Source organism: Hermetia illucens, chromosome 6 (genome assembly GCF_905115235.1).
Source record: "Hermetia illucens chromosome 6, iHerIll2.2.curated.20191125, whole genome shotgun sequence".
NCBI lineage: Eukaryota > Metazoa > Arthropoda > Insecta > Diptera > Stratiomyidae > Hermetia > Hermetia illucens.
Window position 1 is genome coordinate 46278762 of NC_051854.1, and position 12605 is coordinate 46291366.

At 46.2% G+C, this 12605-nt stretch overlaps 1 protein-coding gene across 1 annotated transcript in view; it reads right to left on the reverse strand.

Annotated features, from left to right (window-relative positions):
• Positions 1–366: 366 nt before the first annotated feature.
• Positions 367–12605, reverse strand: part of LOC119659915 — a 441895-nt gene continuing 429656 nt past the window's right edge. The window contains exons 7-8 of the mRNA XM_038068240.1: positions 1366–1859; positions 367–1238 (exon numbers count right to left, since the gene is read on the reverse strand). Coding sequence (XP_037924168.1) covers positions 577–1238; positions 1366–1859 — 1156 coding nt within the window. The 3' untranslated portion in view covers positions 367–576. The remainder of the gene's footprint in view (positions 1239–1365; positions 1860–12605) is intronic.

The window sequence follows — 12605 nt, forward strand, 5'->3', positions numbered from 1 at the left end:
GTGCTCGCAGTGCCAAAATAATAGGAACCCGACTATACACCGCAAAACTATCAGATCGGAGACCTTCTTGTGGGGCCATTGTAGATTGGTATCTCAAGATAGGATACCAGCTGAACCCGTCAGTGGTTTAGATTTTCCATTCTTTTTTTGTTGACCTTCGATAGATTTACCTAGCCTTGGTCCTTAGACTAGATAATCTTAGACCTTGGTAATCTTCGTGACTGTCTTCCCTGACTTTTTTCATCTTTTACTGGAGCTTCTTACCTGGCCTCAACTAACTCTTTCGGATGTTATTGCTGCCAGTATTGAAGGCTCTCTAGGCATCCTGGATCCTGGGGACGATAGTACTCAAAATAAAACAATCTCTTTCCTCCGAAAATTATTCTCTTTTCAATATTTCTCTCTAATCACAAATAAATTACATAAAATCACTTTTAGCTACTTATCCTTCTACTTTTATTGACTTAACTAAATTGTTTACAATCCTTGTTTCTTCTTTACAAAACTATTCCCGGTTCCGATTCCCACTACAACTTCAGTCGATTTTTTATTTAGTAGCACCGCAGTAGCCGTATGTTATCTATTCGGTCGCCAATTTGGCTTTCCGCCATATCTGCACATGAGAACCTTTTTGAAAGCTTGGCGGAACACTTTGTTGAAGATGGTGTAAAAGATCGGGTTGACCATTGAACTGGCGTAGCCAAGCCACGTGACCACATCGAACACCCAATGCGAGATGTTCTCCTCGCACCGCCCACAAACCGTTGGTAGTAGGTTCAAAACGAAAAATGGCGCCCATAGGATTACAAATGTGAAAAATACGACACCCAGGACTTTTGTGGCTTTTTGTTCAAGTCGAATGATGCGACCGTGACGCGAGGAATTCCGCGAGATGACGCTGGAGTTGCGGGAGTGGTGCGACCGTACGGTGGTGTTGCGTTGCATCAAACATGGCGACGATGGCGTCGTTTTTATGGATTTTGAGTTGTCACAGTTTAGTAGATTGACATTGTTGTGGTTGCGTAGGGTTGCTGAGCGACGCAATGGTGAGCCTTGAGTAGGTACTTTGGTTGGGGTGAGGAGCAGAGAAGTGCGCACCCCTCCAAAGCTTGAGCCTCGGCGTTTATTGCGACACGAGTCCCACGTGACTACTGACACTGTTTTTGAGTAACTAAGTTTTCGTACTGGTGTTGCTGGTAACGGTAGGAAAATAGAGCTATCAGTTGATGGTTTTTTACCTGTAAAGGAAGAAAGAAAAAGTGTAATGCTCTCGAGAGTCCTTATCTGTGATATTTGCGCAAAGTAGGGAAGCGTCATTTAAGGCAACAACATGGCGGTAATGATTTATTCAAGGAGGAAACTTACCAGTAACTAAATTTGAAACCGTTGTAGCAATAGCTGTAGTGGTAAATCCTTTATTGTCTACTGGATCTCCTTGAAAATGAGTTGATGAGATAATTTTAACTTCGGTGGGTTTTGGGGTTGCTTTGAATGGACGATCACCGAAGTAGGGACAGGTACAAGGCGGTGGTAATTCTAGGTACTCATTTTTAGTCATGGTTAGAGATTGTCTGGGACCGTAGCAAACGTTTTCTCCATCCCGACTACAGTTGCTGTCTTTTCGACTTCTAGATTTGCAAGTGCCGTACTCCCGGCATAGTTCTTCACCCTTACTGCAGTCCTGGTGTAGTGCAACGAAACCGTTGGGTAAACTGCTGTATCGCTTTCGAAGCGATGACGATGATGAGATCATTGGTTGATTCTCATAGGTTGAAACGGTCCATGTTGACCGTGATCGTCTATGATGTGAGCTACGTATATGTTCTAATATGGATGATGGCGACGTCGGCGATGAAGTCCTGGAAAAGAGAGGAAGGAAAACTAATTTGCAATGAGCTCAGAACAGAGAATATCGACTATAATCAAATAAGGTTTCTTTCTCTGAGCTCCTATTTGCAGCTGCGAAGTGCATGGAACTAGAGCTATTGATCTTTGGTTCAATGAATGAGATTTCTTTCAAAATTTTATTGTAAAAAATTCAGAGGATCCCATTTATATTCATCCAATGCGGGGTCGTTCATTTTTGCTGTGAATAAGATATTGCTCGGTCGGTGCACACGAACATGCATACTTGCAGACTCCTGGTTCTTAATATCTGACGACTGTAGCGCCTCAGTTCAAATGCTATAAGAGAACAAGAACAGCTTAAATCTAATGGACGCATGCAAAGGGGAGATACGCGCACATACGCGCCACAGCTGATGGTTCCGGACAATATGCTTTAGCACAATTCAAGATTTTTTGAGAAGCTGGCGTTCTTCTTTGACTCCTCTGTACCTTGAAGTTCAATGGTTACTTACTTCTTAACCATCCTGGGACAGCTCTTTTTTTTTGGGAGTGGGGTAGGTGAATGCGTTTACGCACAGAGTCTTGGACCCTCGCAACAGTACGCTGTCGGACTACCAACTAAACATCTCCCTGGGGGGGGGGGGGGAATCTCTTTGACCAATAGGAGGGGAGGGGAGGAAGGGCGCTGTTAGTTCAGAGAACCCCTTGCCATCCGGTCCCTTCGCCGGCCGAGTCCAATCTTCGTCGCAAAAAGAAGAGCCCGAACATAATGTGCAACACTATTTCAGCTGCTAGCGCTCTTTAGTATCTTCTGGACAATATTGTCTGGAGAGAGCTCCTCTGTGTCTGCATAAAGCTACTTACGAAAGCCGTCCCACTTTTCGCAAGAGCAAAAGCTGTGTTCAGCGTCGTCCGCCATTTCATTCCATTCTCACTCTTGCGCAGGTAAGACTGAACATTTCCATGGCCGCTTAGAAGTTGGGTAAAGAAGTAATCCATCTCACCGTGCGTTCGGTTCAACCTTGGGTCTAAATTGTCGATGAGCCGCGCAGTCCATTTGCCCCTTGGCTCATTTTGCCAAGAGAGTTACCACTCGGTGAGGGTGCATTGACATTCTTCACGGGCAACTACCTATCTTAAGTTGTCGCCCTTACGGCGGCAGATAGCTTTACGGTCCTTGGCAAGGAGGGCAATGGGGATTACACCGCGACCATCATCACGGTTGGTTTTGAGGCAGTGCGAGCAAGGTGCGTACGATGCACTTCCTTGTCAAAGGCATCTGCCTATATCTCCGCGCTATAGAGCAGAATTAACAGCATTGCTCCTATAAGGGCACGTCTCCTAGTAGATATAGGGCCCCAACATTCACCATTACCCGACTCAAGGCTGAGAGACCTGCAGCCCTGTCCGCTGCTGTTTTAATTTGCTCGAAGACGCTCATCTTCGAGTCGAGCATTAAATCAAGGTATTTAATCGCTGGTTTTGACTCTATGGTCAACTTGCCAGTCGATATGGAATGGTATTCTCTTTCTGGTCAAGATGACTACTTTGGTTTCTTTCCAGCGGAAGGCTGAAACCGTGTGCAGTCATCCATCCGCTTACCCTTCGCATCAATATGCCAAGTCTGATTTGCGCCTGTTCACTAATGCGTCCGGCAACAAACGCCGCAAAGTCGTCTGCAAAACCAACCAGGCGCGACTTTTCGGGGATAACGAGTCTAGTAGACTATCGTAGGAAGCGTCGCGATTTCCATCCTCCTTTGGCTCTCTAGCATCTCATAGAGTAGAGAGCGGTCTTCCAGATAATCCCTCAATATCCGAAAGAGATAGCTTGGCGTCTGGACTGAGTATATCTGCCCATCTTATGGAATTGGAGGCATTTCTGACAACAAGCTTTATGAGGAGCACTATCCGTCGAGAACGGCGGGTGTGTGCCTCGGCTCGATGCACCATATCTACGACCTCCATAATAGCATCCACTGTGGATCTCCCGGTTCTGAACACGAACTGTCTTGGGGATGAGTCCTCGGTAGCGCGGATTGCCTTAGCGAGTCTCACTTTCGCGGCCGTGTTAGGCATACACAGCTGTCGGTATGCAGACGCGAGCTCTGGGTCTCCTTTACCCTTGCTGATCAGCGCGAGTCTGGCACCTTCCAGTCAAGTAACAAGTTTAGTCATTAGCGGAACAGCAGTTTGTAAATTTCCGCCGGGATACCATCAGGACCTGGCGACTTTTTATTCTTCGTAGTGAGAACCGCTTCTTCGAGCTTTCTCATTGTAAAAAGGAGGCAATCCTCGATGCTTTCCGTACTATTGATATCAACCCGTATAGGATGTCTGCGGAATAATGTCCGTATAATGCTGATCTATACTCTGCCTATATGGCGCATGCCAGCTCAGCGAAGGTTATGACACTCCTTCCGTAGGCCGCCCGTCCACTAATAAATAGAAGGCTCGTTGCAGCTGGGGTTCCTCCGGGGCATGGAAGCCTCCCACGCCGTTATCAGGTTCATCACTGAATTCAGCTGCGCCAGCTGCGATGCCACCACTCCCGGATGGCCCTCTAGCGCGGCTCTGCCTGCTCCAAGAGCTTAGACGAACTTCCTGATGTTCGCGTTCGCGACATTTCATAGGCAGGGGCAGCCTTTTAGTGATGACATCTCCGACCTGTATGCGCCACCCTATGGATCAGAGTCAGGTTCAGTACATACCGCTTGAGGCATTCGGATTTATTCTTCGTGGTAGCTACATGCAATTTTTTCACCGTATTTTCGTATTGCAAGTGCAACCCCTCGAACTAACGTCAGTTTCTTCTGCGAGAGATAATTCAAAACAAATTTGTGGTTGTTTCCAATACATTCTTGCTTAGGCTGAGAATCGAACTCGGGACCTTCTTACCCGCAAGTGAGTCTAAACAGGAATTTGTTTATTACCATTCAATGTTTAAAGAAGAAATGTTCCGCGCTGCAACTAGGGACTGAACCTTGCTCCTGGGAACCGTAGTCAGACACGCTTCCGCTGAGCTGCACACTCCACTCAAAACAAGGACTCTATGTAGTGTAGACCAGGTAATTATCACGCTCTCCAATTACATTCAATGCAATAGGCTCGAACATTTAATTCAGCACTCAGCGATTGAGATCAATAAAGGGGAAGAGCTCCTGCCGTTCCTATTTCGTTTTCTCCAGCTTCGGCAACCACTAACGAGCCAAAGACCCATTCAGAGCTTTGATGTACCTCCGTTTTGGTTCCGTTCACGATTTAACAATTTTTGTTTATTATTTTTAAGGTTTTGGGTGAAACAATGTCTGCTATCTGTCTGTCTGTCCGTCTGTCGGGCCATGATAAGAGGCATCCGTTTGGTGTACGGCAAGGCCCAGGACTAACGAGGGGGAAAACCGTCGATTGAAAAAATGAGCCAGGCAATTCAAGTAACGCCTGTTCAAAATAGAAAAGGGGAGAAACCGGGGAAGAGGCTGCGCGAAAAGCTGAACGACTCAACAGGACAGCAAACTCCGAACCGAAAAAAGGATTGAACTCCCAAAAATGCTGAGCTCATGACAACTAAAACAGAAGCTGCCAGTGAAATTATTGCAGCAGCGACCTCGAGAAAAGGGATCGGACCTTCAAAGGCGGGTGTGGAGGCTTGGATGAAAGTGGAACCACGGGAAAGAAATGATCGGAGGAATAGACCGGAGATGATTATCATTTGCATTGTCAGGAGAGTGAAGGCAGATCCCGAACTCGCCAACTTGGGAGGCAATGTCAGCCGCATTAGACGGTCCCAGAAGGGAGACCTTATGTTGGAGCTTAAGAAATCCAAGGATGTAACCGCAGACAAATTCTTGAACCAAATCGGAAAGTTGTTATGACAGAAAGCCGACATAAGTGCTAGCAGACCAGAGATCACTATCACAAACCGCCATCATCATCCTACCAGTGGAGAACGCACTCAAACTGTTAGCAGCAGGGAGAGTGAGAATAGACTGGGTTATGTGCCGTTTTAGGGAACAGGAGGTGTTGAAGCGGTGCTTAAGATGCCTTGTCTTCGGTCACATTGCGAAGGCATACACAAGTCTAAATGACAGGTCGACGCAATGCAGGAGATGCGGAGTGGAAGGCCATATCAGCAAGGACTGCCGAGCTGACCCAAATTGCCTACTGTACAAAGGGGAAGAGGGGGTGAACCATCGGCACATTGCAGGCAACAGCAGATGCCCGGAAACACGAGAGCCCTTAACACAAGTTGCAGATGAGGTTGATACAAATCAATCTTAACCACTGCGAGACGGAGCAGGATCTACTTTCGTAAACTACCCGTGAGAAAAACATCGATGTGGCCATTATCACGGTGTTAGCATTTGGGTCGAAGATCAAACGGGCCTAGCAGTGCTATTGGCTTGTGGAGAATAAGCCTTAATGGTGCATCCGGAGGAGGGTTTTATCAGTGCGAAGGTCAAAGGTATCTACAGTTGCTACGCTCCACCCAGCGCTATATTTGCCGAATATGAGCAGATGCTTGCCGTTCTGGTTTTGGATGCAAGAGGATATTGGCGGACTATAATTGCAGGCGACTTTAATGCGTGGGCTCCTCAGTGGGGCAGCCGGCCAACTAATGTGAGGGAACGTGTTCTTCTCGAAGCATTCGCAGAGCTAGACGTGGTATTGGCGAATGTTCAGTCCTCATACACTTTCCGGGGAAGGGGCCTGGAGTGTATAGTACACCTGACATTCGTGAGTGCCGCCTTAGCTACAAGATTAGCTTGGCATGACAGTGAGGACTATACTCACAGTGATCACCAGGCAATCTGCATGGAGGCAAGGTTCGGTTAAGCTCGAAAAAGAGTTCCCGCAGAATACCGGGTGGTATGCTCGGCTGGACAGCGAAAGCTTTTAAGGAGGACAGGTTTTCCACGGCAGTCAAACCCGGCATATCCTTGAATGATAGGTCTAGAGAAAAAGCATGCGATGCTACTATGTCCACAGGGCGATTGTTCCCCAGTAGGCAGCTTAACTGCTGGTGGAACAACGAAACCGCAAGTTTGCCAGAGGTTCAGAAAAGCAGCTTGTTACCACTCTGTTCCCTCACCGCGAAAATAGGGGAAGTCAAATGGTTGTCCAGCTAAATAAGGGCATAGTACCTCCAGTAACTGTCGAGAAGCTGCGGGAAATATGTGGTAGGTTCGGTGACAACAAGGCCCTGGGTTTAGATGGGATCCCAAACCGAGCTTTGAAACTGGCAGTGAAGACTAGGCCCGACCTTTTCGATAATACCTTCGAGGCGTGCCTAAAAGAAGGAATGTTCCCTGCCAAAGCAAAAGTTGGTGTTGCTTCCGAAATCTAGCAAGCAACCTGGAAACCCAGTGTCGTATCGTCCTATCTGCCTGCTGGATACAATAGGGAAGATGATGGAGAGAGTCATTTGCAATAGACACCTATCCATCGTCGAAGCCAGCAATGGTTTGTCGGAACACCAGTTTGGTTTCCGACGTGCCCACTCTACAGTGGACGTAATTAACATGGTGATAAACCTAGCAAAAGGTGCACTGATTTCTGCCGGCTGCTGTGCCGTGTTGGCGCTGGACGGCAAAAACGCATTCATCTCGGCCAACTGGAACACAATTAAAGGGGCGTTGGCTGACATAGGTGTCCCCAGATATTTAATGAATTTGGTGCAAAACTACCTCTCAGAGAGGATTCTCTGGTACGGGACGGATTCGGGCCCCAAAGAGTACATTGTCACAGCCAAATATTGGTGGGCCGAAACACTGCCAGAGGTTTGTGCTATCCGGAGTGGTGGGCTCCATCCTGCTTTACTCGTCGTCTGTGTGGGTAGAGGCGCTTGCAAGCCCTCAGAGGCGGAAACAGGTAAACTCGGTTTACCGACTGATGGCTTTGCGGGTTTGCAGTGCTTTTAGAACCACATCGGATCCCTGTCGACATTCTGGCTAAAGAAATGAGTGTGCTGTACCATGCAAAACGAATGGAGGAGCACACAGAGCGTAGAAATGCGGCAAGGTCAGAGTCGCATGATTTCTGGCAACGCAAAGAGGGCAAGTTCATTCCCAACATTAGGGTGTGGCTTGAGCGGAAACATGGGGAGACCAACTATCACATTACCCAGTTCTTCATGGGGTACGGTAGTTGCTACAAGCAGTATCTGCACCGCTTTGGCTTGGGTAATTCTCCAAATAGTCCTAGATGCGGTGGCATACCGGAGGATCCAGAGCATGTGATGTTTCACTGTCCAAGATTTGCAATGAAGAGAAGGAGCTTAAACCACGTGCTGGGCAGGAACGTGAGCCCGGAGAACTTAGTTGCGGAGATGCTGAGGTCCGAGGGGAAGTGGCTTACGGTTTACTTCGCAATCATACAAATACAGGAGGAGTTGCTGAAGAAACAAAAATGGAGGAAAGCCGCAAATGGGAGAAGTACGAGTGCCTAGGGGCAAACCTACCCCGCGAAGTAATACCTAAATGGTGGTCCCGCGGGGCTGGAAAGACCTGGAGTGGTTTTTGGTGGGGGCGCGCCCGCTGTAGCTCAAGCGTTTTGGCGACGGAGCTGAGGCGGACGGGTTTTTCTGAGATTTTCTACCTCCGTCTACGAACATAAAAAAATATTGTAGTTTGAAAAAATATATAACAAATACAGTTTTGGGTTTTTAGCCATATACATAAGATGAACACAAAACCTTTATTATTATTCTGTTAAGGAAAAGTCGCACCGCGTCCTTGAAGAACTACTGTGAACCTTTTACTGGTTATAGTGTACTTGTTGATCATAGTATCTCAAGCAGGCCTGCAACCGTTAGGAACTTTAGTATGTTCCCCACTTCCAGATGTTTCAGCTTTGCATCTGGTATTAAGTGTTCTCCCAGAGGCATCGACCTACTTTGCACAAGTGCCGGACACTGTCCCAGGACGTGCATAGAGGTTTCATCCTCCTCCTCACAAAACCTACAGGCAGTGTCCGTAGATATCCCTAGCTTCCCTAGGTGATAATTCAGCCGACAATGACCAGTGAGAATTCCCACTATGATTCGGAGGTTCTTTTTGGTGAAGTTTAAGCAATCCCTTGTACGTTTGGGTTCGTATTCCCCAATAAGCACCCTGGACTGCTCCATCCCTGGTAGGCCCGCCCAATATAGTTCCACCAACCGTTTCTCTTCGTTTCTTAGATTCATAGCCATGAAACCGTTTCCAATTCCACAGAAGGGTTCTGGCCCGTGTAAAGGCATTCCTGCTCCCTTCTTGGCCAGTTCGTCCGCTGCCTCGTTGCCTTCCAACCCAGAATGGCCTGCAGCCCAAAGTATCCAGACTTTGTTGGACGAGCCGAGTGTATTCAGTTTCTCAAGGCATTCCGATACCAGTTTAGAGTTCACCTGGTTGGACCTAAGTGCCTTGATCTCTGCTTGGCTATCGGTGAGAATAGCTATGTTCTGCCCCCTGTAGTTCCTTTGCAGATTAAAGGAGGCCCATTTGTCTATGGCGTAAATTTCTGCTTGGAATATGCTAGTGTACCTGCCCATTGGCTCAAAGTACATTTTCCTTGGACACCGGCACCTGCTCCCTCTGCTGTGAGGGATCCGTCAGTGTACCAAGTAATCAGTTGCTGGTTTAAGCCGTATGTCCCAGCCACGCTCTCCCAGTTTGCCTTCTTACTCCAACGTGTTTCAAACTTCCTATCAAAGTGAAACCTCGTTGTCATGTTGTCCCTCGGTATCAGTAATTCGGGATACCGCCTAGAAAGGATATCAATCTTCCTTCAATTTATGTAGCTCCCCGCCTCACTCATACTACCGGCCATCCTAAATATTGCTCTCCTTGCCTGCATCTGTATGTGCAGATGGGAAGGGGTTAATCCCAGAAGGACCTCCAGGAATGCGGTTGGGCATGTCCTCATTGCCCCACTGATACACACGCAAGCCAGCCTTTGGAGCTTATGTAATTCCCTGGCTTGTGTGCTGAGTTGGGTTCTTTCTGCCCAGATTACCGCTTCATAGGTAATCATTGGCCTTACTATTGTAGTATGTATCCAAAGTAGTATCTTCGGGCTGCAACCTCATTTTTTTCCTGCTATGATCTGCAAGTCATCATAGCCCTCGTGGCTTTTCAACAAGTGTTTCCGACATGTGTTTTCCAGAGTAATTTTTGGTCTAGCGTGATTCCCAAATATTTGACCTCTGTTTCTCGTTTGACCTCCATATCATGTAATGTTATGGCTTTCAGGTGATCCAGCTTACGCCTTCTAGTGAATGGTACTATAGTGGTTTTGGTTGGGTTGATCCGCAGTCCCACCTTCCTGCACCAGGCACTAGTAACCCAAATCACATAGGGTATCTTCATATTTGCCCCTACAGATTAGAACAAAGTCGTCCGCGTAGCCCGGGACTTGTATTCCAGTATTAGTTAACACGTCCAGGAGTTCATCCACTACCATACTCCACATCAGCGGCGATAGTACTCCACCCTGTGGACAGCCTTGGGTGGTGTTCATGATAATAGAATTTGTACCTGTTTGTACCTCTATTTGTTTGCTTTCTAGCATTTTGCCCATCCAGAGTGCCAGGGTGTTTCCCACTCCTTTGCGGCAACACAAAACCTTTATCCCCTAAGTATCAGCTTCCGCTATTCCGACTTGTTATAGATTAACATGATTCACCAAGATTCCATAAACTGAATTGTTGAACACTAAAATGCTTCCTTTGAGGCCTCTATAGGCAAATATTTTCATGCGTTGTAAGCAGTCCCCAAAGAAAGGACGAAAGCCGGAGAAAGTGAGGTTTCATATGATAGGTACTACGTCCTTGTGGAAAGTAAACAAATATATGCATATGCATGCGAAGCTGTGGAAAACAAATTTATTTTTGAGCTCATCCACTTGACCTAGAATCCTAAGCCATCATTCCTGGCATGTCAACATTATCCCATAGAATGTATAGATTTCCTACATGAGTCACCCCTTCAAGTTGGCACATCACCTTTAATCCTCGTAAAAATGTTCTGCTGATTTCGCCGTGCTTCCTATATAGATACATTGCTACTTCTAACCAGGCAACGCAGCGCAATCCTTTGCACGCTTCCACCTTCCCCCAATATTTACCATATTCCGCGTTTGAATTTTCCTTCAAATTTCGAGGGTGGGAAAGCTGTAAATAAAATCTCAAATTGATTGGAAAATTTCATAGAAGCTAAAAATGGAGCTCACGTTTGCATGGCGGAAATTCGAATCGATAAGAGTCAACAGATGTCGAGTAGCCGAGGACGACACGCAGGATGTATGACCAGTCGCTTATGAATAAATTATTCAATTATCCTGTTGACCGACAGTGAACCTTCTCCCACGATTCGAGTACACCACTGAAACGGGTATAAGGTTTCGTGAGCAAATAAAATTCGTTGGAAGGGAGGGTATCTGTTCGGGAAGTTGGAAGAATTATCCCTGCATATCGGATGTTCCAACGACACCGAGCTTCCTAGAGTGAATACCTAACAAACAAAGTTTTAGAAAGAATTCTTTGAGGAAGTCTCTTTTTAGATGAAAGTAATATTTCATAATTCATGAGTAACGGAACAGGTGGAAGGAAAACTTGAAGAAAGACAGATATCCTTCCTGTTTCCGATTTAACATTTGACTTTCAAAACTTTTGAAAATTAATATTCATATTTTTGGACGAAGAAACACACTTGGAATACTTAATTTCTAAGATACGATTTCACTGTAAAGCGTTCGTTCCAAAAAATCAGGACGATGAGAGTTGACAACTTCAAGCTGTCATTTACCGCGAGAAGGAAAAATAAAGGGAAGATCCCTTCTCAAATGAAGCCTCTCTTTGGAGGAACATTACTTGGAGAAGTCGGTAAATTTGAAGCTTTGCGTGAGAATGACCTTCCTTGGAAAGTATATAATTGAAGACCTCCTTTTCTCTACCGAGTCTGAATGCAAGGTCGGTACCTTAAATAAGAACTTTAAAGAGTATTTGTTAAAAAAAATCTAACATGAAGTTGGAAATCGGCTTGGAATTTAAGATACGGACATGGAATCAGGAATGTGAGGAGGATATGGATTAAATCAATACAACTTCATTTCTTATTCAACGCCCCACTACAAGTATAATAGTCCTTTGAATTACCATAGATAATTGACCTATATCATCATCATCAACGGTGCAGCAACCGGTATCCGGTTTTAGGCCTGCCTTAATAAGGAACTCCAGACACCCCGGTTTTACGCCGAGGTCCACCAATTTGATATCCCTCAAAGCTCTTTGGCATCCTGACCTACGCCATTGCTTCATCTCAGGCCGGGTCTACCTCGTCTTCTTTTTCTACCATAGATATAACCCTTATGGACTCTACGGGCTGGATCATCTTCATCCATACGGCTTAAGTGACCTGCCCATCGCAACCTGTTGAGTCAGATCTTATCTACAAACAGACGGTCGTGGTATCGCTCATAGATTTCGTCGTTATGTAGGCTATTGAATCGTCTATCCTCATGTAGGCGGCCAAAAACTGATCGGAGGATCTTCTCTTAACCACGCCAAGAGTTAGCATTTTTTTTTTTGCTAAGAACCCAAGTCTCCGAGGAATACATAAGAACTGGCAAGATCATAGTCTTGTACAGTAAGAGCTTTGACCCTGTGGTGAGACGTTTCGAGCGGAACAGGTTTTGTAAACTGAACTAGGTTATGTTGGCAACCAAGTCAGTTGTGATTTTCGACCTTTGATAGATGAAATTTTCAACGGTCTTAAAGTT